At 37.6% G+C, this 7,473-nt stretch overlaps 1 protein-coding gene across 1 annotated transcript in view; it reads left to right on the plus strand.

The window, feature by feature from the left end:
* Mmut (methylmalonyl-CoA mutase) overlaps positions 1-7,029 on the plus strand; it is a 26,277-nt gene extending 19,248 nt beyond the window's left edge. The window contains exons 9-13 of the mRNA XM_021149058.2: positions 636-751; positions 1,743-1,874; positions 3,880-4,027; positions 4,252-4,419; positions 6,543-7,029. Coding sequence (XP_021004717.1) covers positions 636-751; positions 1,743-1,874; positions 3,880-4,027; positions 4,252-4,419; positions 6,543-6,671 — 693 coding nt within the window. The 3' untranslated portion in view covers positions 6,672-7,029. The remainder of the gene's footprint in view (positions 1-635; positions 752-1,742; positions 1,875-3,879; positions 4,028-4,251; positions 4,420-6,542) is intronic.
* Positions 7,030-7,473: the final 444 nt, after the last annotated feature.

Here is a 7,473-nt window from a genome sequence, read left to right on the forward strand (position 1 = left end):
AGGAACATGTGGAGAGAGGGGGAAGAGAAAGAGAGAGAGAGAGAGAGAGAGAGAGAGAGAGAGAGAGAGAGAGAGAGAGAGAGAGAAAGAAAGAAAGGGGAAGAAAGAGAGAAATATACAGAGAGAGTAAGAGAGTGAGGAGGAGCCAAACAGCCCCTTTTATAGTAAGCTGGGCCTAATTGTTGGGTGGAGCTTAGAAGAAAGGCTAACACTTTCTATTATCTTTTTCTTTCTCTGTCTTTCTGTCTGTGACTCAGTTTCTTGGACTTATATTTAAATTAAAAAAAAATAGCAATATGTATGATACCCAGAATATTGTCAGTTATCTAAAGGACACTTTTGGTACAGTTAAAATCTGTAAGCTATGGTCTGGCCTTCCACTGTTATTTGTGAGGTTCCTTGGCATTGTACCACAAAGCACCACCTGGTTTCATTGGGTTTTTGCTTCAGAAAAGCCTGGGTAACAGGTAGGAAAGTTATTGCTATGCTTGCTTCGGATTTATTGACTTTGTACTAAATCAGAATTATTTTTCAGACTCCTGAGTAAATGTGTTAGATAAATGAATATACTTCTTCAGTTGAATATTATCATATTTCATTGATTTCACTGTTGCTGTTCTTCTTTTCTTTCTAAGATTAAATCCAGCAGGGATCAAGCTTTGGCTGAGCAGTGTCTCAGTGCACTTACCCAGTGTGCTGCCAGTGGAGATGGCAATATTCTGGCTCTGGCAGTGGATGCAGCTCGTGCAAGGTGAGCATGTGGGAGCTGGGAGGTTTCCAGAAAATGAAAGTTTGATCCGTTTAACTTTTCACAGTGTACTGAAGGAAACCATTGCTTTTGCATCCTCTTGAGTCCAAAAGAAAGTAATGGAAACACTAGAAACTTGATGCTAGTTTTTGTCAACTTGCAATGTGTTCACTCTGACAGAGATTGGTAATTGTGTAATTTGACTGTAGCTCAGATTTTTTTAAGCTGAGATCTGACATATTCTCAGTTATATCATGAAGGTTGTGTGTACAACCTTGCCATAGTCTCTGAAGGAGAGGGGAAAGAGTTATTAACATGTGCTTGCTTTTGAGGCATTAATCATGAAGCAACCAGAAGAATATAAACAACCCCTGTCCTAATCCTTTCTCTGTTGTTGCTAAATAAGTCTGAAGTTGTAAGAGGAAAAGGGAGAGAAGGGTAAAGGAGAAGGGATGGCCAGAGAGTGCCTATAAAAGTGGTGTTTAGTTGCTTACTTTCTCTTGGTGTCTTGGCCTATTTCATGTTGCTTTCTTCTGCAATCTACATAGTCTTGAGTCCACCACTATCCCTGGGTGACGCACACTGAAAGATTTATTGCTCATCAGAAACTGTCAGTGGTGGTTCTGCTCTGCCAGTTTGTATTGATAAATGGGCTATTGTTGAGCTGACTTCAGATACTTATCTACTTGTAACTTTTGGGTCATTTAGTCTTTATGTTGGTTGACAGATATTATAAAGGGATTACAATGCAGAATTGCACCAAGAATCACTTTCATATATGTATTATCAGGAAAGATGATTTCATAGTATCTCATAAACATTCTTGAGGTTTATACAGCCTATTTTGATTTATTCACAATTTACTCTACTTGTGTTGAGTATTGAGCTAAAGATGTAGCTATTTATTGTAAATATATTGTAACAGAAGTAGCTAAACATGTAGCTATTTATTATAAATTAATGCTCTTATTACCATCTCTTTTTAATATTGTAGATGTACAGTTGGAGAAATCACGGATGCCTTGAAAAAAGTATTTGGTGAGCATAAAGCTAATGATCGTATGGTGAGTGGAGCATATCGGCAGGAGTTTGGAGAAAGTAAAGAGATCACATCTGCCATCAAGAGGTACTGTGTGAGCATTAGTGAGCTTGGGTCTCATCTTCATTTTAATACAGTTCCCTTTGGCCTGCTGATAGCTCAGTGTTCCTGTTACTTGTGAAATACACTAGCTGACTTTTTTTTACTAGTCTGTTATTCTTATAAAACTAATAATTATTAAATTAAATATGTATATTATATAGCTGATATATAATAGATGATTAATCTATTTTTAAAATCTGTTATATAACTTATTCATAACTAATGTAAATATACAATCCTGTGCCAGTATGTGAAACTTTGATATTTTGACAAACTATAGATTGAATACACAGTGAAAATCTCATAGGATTATAATAGTGTTTATTCCTGCCTCCCGCTGGTATTGCACCTAGTGATGCTGTAGCCATGGTCATAGTCATGTGTTTATGGTAATGCTGCTGTACACCTGTGCTTTGCCAGTTATACACTTACACAGTTATACACTTACCAGCATGTACACTACATAGTAATTAGTGATAACAAACAGTGCTGATATGCATTTGCTGTACTTCTAATTTTTTTTTTAAAATGTATTCTCTCTAATGGTTAAAAATGTGTACAACAAAAGGCAGTAAACAGCCCATATGCTTTCTGCATACTGTATCTCAATTGCACCATTTTTTCTTGAATTTTATTTAATTTTCAACACTTGTAGGAACAAAAAGCTATAGTCTACACACACACACACACACACACACACACATACACTCACATACCATAGAGCCTAGATTTGTAATAGGCTTTGCCGTTAAGCTTGTGTATATTGTATAATGTTTAGATATTGACAAAACCACCTCATGATGTGTTTCTCTGAAGACGTCTTGGTCATTTAATAATTTATGACTATGATGGGTTACATATAATTATGAAATATAGTAAATATGGACCAATTAGAATTAAATTAAATATTAAAACTAGTATTTATTTGGTAAAATGAATATAATTTCTACCTTGCAACATAGTCGTCATTAGGCAGTTTCATTCCAAACACTTGTTTGTATAACTAATCCTAATAGTGCTTCAGATCCTCCAAGTGGAGAAGTCCATGTTTTTAGACTATAATAAAGGCTATAGACTTTCATGTTTTCATAACTGTCTTCACATGGTTCACTTGTTTTGAATAGCTAAAACTTATTTTTCCCATTTGAAAAGTAAACCCCTATAATCACCCGTCTGCTACCTGTGCAAAGAGTCAAGTCCGTTTTCACTGGTTGATAGAGAGGACTATTGCTTGATGTAAAGCTGCAGTCTGATTTGTTTCTTGAGTGTAAAAGTGGCTTCTGAGTGATTGGTGTTTTCATCTTGTGTAACATGAGGTCTTCTAAAAACTGCATTAACATTTATACACTATGTAAATGTTAGCTAGCCAAGATAAAAGCCATCAAAAGAAACTTTTTTTAAAAACAAAAATTGATGTACTGTTTTGTTGTGGTTGATATAATTTGTCATTTTATACAGACACACGTTCTGTATAAACGTGTGTCATCACACGTTTGTTTCATCACAATGGGCCATATTAGATGCTAGTACTGGCTTCACAGAATGAATGTGGTAGCATTTTTTCCCTTTACATTTTATAGAACAGTTTGACAACCATTGGTGTTGGCCTTTGATGGTTGTAGAACTTGGCAGTGAACTCTCCAGTCCAAACCTTTTCTCTTTGGAAGAAAGACTATTTTTGCCTTGATTCCATTGCCTGCTGTATATCAGTCAGGTGTTTGCTCTTTTGGTAGGCCATATGGGTTTGGGGATTTATCTGTTCTTGAGGCTATGGGCTCACAGGCTGTGCCATTTTTGAAATGTGGCTCTAAACAGAAGCCATCTATACTCAAGGCTTGAATGACATTTTTCCTATGAAATAAAGTCACTAGTGAGATGCACGTAAGTGGGTGTTCTTGAAAGATTTATGTGCATAAATTGCAGTTTTTACATCTTATATTTGGATAGTTAATAATTTAACTGTTATTATTGCCTTTTAAAATGTTCCCAGAGTTAATAAATTCATGGAACGTGAAGGTCGCAGACCACGTCTTCTTGTGGCAAAAATGGGACAAGATGGCCATGACAGGGGAGCCAAGGTCATTGCTACAGGATTTGCTGATCTTGGTTTTGATGTGGACATAGGCCCTCTTTTTCAGGTATGTCATATTTAGAAAAGTAAATAATAGCCAAGATGATGTGCAGGATTGATGTTTATTGTGTCAGTAGCTTCAATACTACTCAAAATCTTAAGATGACAAAATAAGAGACAGTCAGTAAGAATCCTGGGATGTCGGCCGAAGTAGCATAGTGCTTTGCAGCAGGTCTTGCTTCACCCTTACCTTGTAATAACCAGATCTCTCTCTGCTTTCTGTGTGCTCAGACTCCCCGTGAAGTGGCGCAGCAAGCTGTGGATGCAGATGTCCATGCTGTGGGTGTCAGCACACTTGCTGCTGGTCATAAAACCCTCGTTCCTGAGCTTATCAAAGAACTCACTGCCCTGGGGCGGCCAGATATCCTTGTCATGTGTGGGGGTGTGATTCCACCACAGGTATTTTTCCTTCTCTGTACTCTTCTGCACATGCATACATGTACACACACATACATACTCACAAGCGAGTTTTGATTTACAGGAGTTCAAGTGAAGGGTTACTTACAGGATCAAGGATGACTCAAAAGCACACCATCAAAAAGCACAGTCCACATTGGTTAAGACTGGAGTTCTTAGGCGGCTCAGTAGGTCAGAACATTCTCCGCTTCAGAGCTCTGTTGGTCAGTATCCTCCAGCAGTTGCTCACTGCTTCTGTAGCCTTGGAGTGGGGTCCTTGGGAATCTTGTAAGTTTCAGGCATCCCAGACATACAGATTTTGTTTTCTTTCTGAGTCTCAGGAACCCTTCAGCCTCTTCCTTTAAGGAGGTTTTCAGTACTTCAGAGGAAATTGCCATGTAAAACAATACACATACCCCACCCACCATGATACATATGTATTAGACTATGAGATTATAGATAACCTGGAACTAAGACAGACACACAGACGCAAACAGGCAGATACCATAAACATGTTTCTAAGGATGTTTTGGGTATCAGAATTTCAGAGTACTCCACAACTCTGCCAGCTGAGTACCACATTCTAATTCCAAGTTCATAACTCAGATGTAAGGATAATGCCATGAAACACCACATTATTAAGAAAAGAAAAGATAGCCTGTCAACCTGTTCTCAACTTAGAGATGATTGTTACTGAATGCTTCAGTCATTCTTATAAGCTCTTAAAACATATAGCACTTGCTGTCTCAGTCAGTGATGTGTTTTCAGTGCTTATAGGTCCAGTGCTGGGGATACAAAGATGTTTGGACATTATCTCTATTCTTAGAAATTCAGACAAGAAGGACATAGGTTCAGGAGTTTATGTTAAATGCTATTGCAAAATTCTTAGCATTGTAAGACTTGTACAAAGGTAGGAAGGGGTTCTTGGTGGACAATTCATGTGATTGGTAATTTATTGTCTAATTTTGATCATTTGAAAACTGGGAAAAGATCAGTGTTGCAACAGTTAAACACAGACTAGACCATCTGAGCCTGTGGGAGAACTCGTGCCCCAGGAATCCTTACACTACCACACTAGCTGCCAATAAAATAAGCTAATGACTGTGGTATCAGAACAGAAAAACAACTGGTCTTCATTAGCAGAACTGACTTATCATGAAGCCAGATTCAAATTATCAGTGTTCACAAGTGACAGATATATGTCTAAGAGGAAGTAAATTTAAAGTCAGGGACTATCATTATATTAAGTTTAACATATTGAACAATAAGCAGTGAAGATTTAGAGAGAAAATTAGGTTGTAAAAGGCAGTTCCCTCCTTGTTAAGGCTACATAGCTTCACAAATAACACTAGGCAGATTTTTGGTTTAGACCTGGGGTGTGTGTTGGTTGTTGGTCTGGTGCTGTTATGTAATCAGATGCTAAATCCTGGTCCCCAAGATATGGTTGTCCCTGAGAAGGAGATCCTCACATACACTAAGTGATGCTATATAAACCCTGCTCCCCGGTGTAAAGTTAATTGGTTAATAAAAGGCTAGAGCCTGTGATTAGGCAGTAGGGAGAGAAAGGTAGGTCATGAGGATTGAGTGAGGGATCTCAGGAGAGACTACAGAGAAGGAAAGAGGACACCAAGGGAGGAGAAGGCTGCCATGAGAAGAGATGGACCATGAGCACACAACCAGGAGAAACATCAAGTAACAAGAGACCTATGGCTGAGATGTAAGTTGGAATAGCTCCCAAACCTGCCTGATCTAGGCTTACAGATAAAATATTTTTAAGCAAAATAAGTAAAATACCAGGTCTGTATGTCTTTTATATGGACTAGCTAGAATATATAATTCCTTTTACAGTCTGAGCACAGTGCTGCTGGTGTTTAGCTGCTTCAGTCAAGGAAGATGTTTGTTTTAGCTCCACATACAGTGTTCCAGCTAAGAAAGCTTTTGGTGTTGGTGAAGAAAGGAAACAGTGTATGCGCGAACACACACACACACACACACACACACACACACACACACACACAAAGAGACACATACACATATACACTGTCATGCATACATGCACCTATGTATAAAATATTTTTTCGAAGCTGAAATAATGTTTATTTGAATTAAGCAAATTTGTTTAACAGGATTATGAATTTTTGTATGAAGTTGGTGTTTCCAACGTCTTTGGTCCTGGAACCCGGATTCCTAGAGCTGCTGTTCAAGTGCTTGATGATATTGAGAAGTGTTTGGCAGAGAAGCAGCAGTCTGTATAACATCTGGATCTTTAGTTATGACCGAAGAAGGTAGTGGTAAATCTGTGTCGTCAGGTAATCCCAAGATCTATTAGAATGCTTGCTTTGGAAACCTCACATTAAAAGATTCTAATTATAAATGTGCAGTCATGCCAATACACATATTTAAAGAATCTGAGTTAAAAAAAAAACAAAAAAAAAAAAACTCTGAAAATCATTTACACCAAATATTTTTTAAGTATATTATTCTAGAAAATGAAAATGGTATACTACTTAGAAATAGCTTACAATTCTTATAAATAATTAAACTTTTGTTTTGTCCTTTGACATGGGGTCTTACTATGTAGCTCTGGTTGTCTTGCAACTCACTCTGTAGAACAGTCTGGCCTCAAACTCACAGAGATCTACCTGCCTCTGCCTCCCTAGTACAGGGATTAAAGGTATGGGCCTCCATGCCCTGCAAATTATTAAACTTAAAAATTAAATTAAATTAAAAAATTTGACTGACTCTTTCTTCAATTTAGTGTTGATTTGAGTACTAGAAACTCAAGTTCCTGTGTTAATTTAATAAAATAATGACATTTATCTTACAAGAAATAGTGGAGGGTATTCATGGATGGAAATAGACTAGGGTTATGATCCTCAGCCAGACCTAGTATTGCTTCAATAAAAGTAGTGTTTATCACCCCCTGTACAATGGAATAGGGGACATGGTAGATAGGCCTTCCAGGATTGTGTCAGCTCCTCACATGGAAATGATATTGTGAATGTCAGGTTCAAAACTCCGGAAAAGATGTGTGTGACGCTCTCTTAAATGAATGTT

Source organism: Mus caroli, chromosome 17 (assembly GCF_900094665.2).
Source record: "Mus caroli chromosome 17, CAROLI_EIJ_v1.1, whole genome shotgun sequence".
Lineage (NCBI taxonomy): Eukaryota > Metazoa > Chordata > Mammalia > Rodentia > Muridae > Mus > Mus caroli.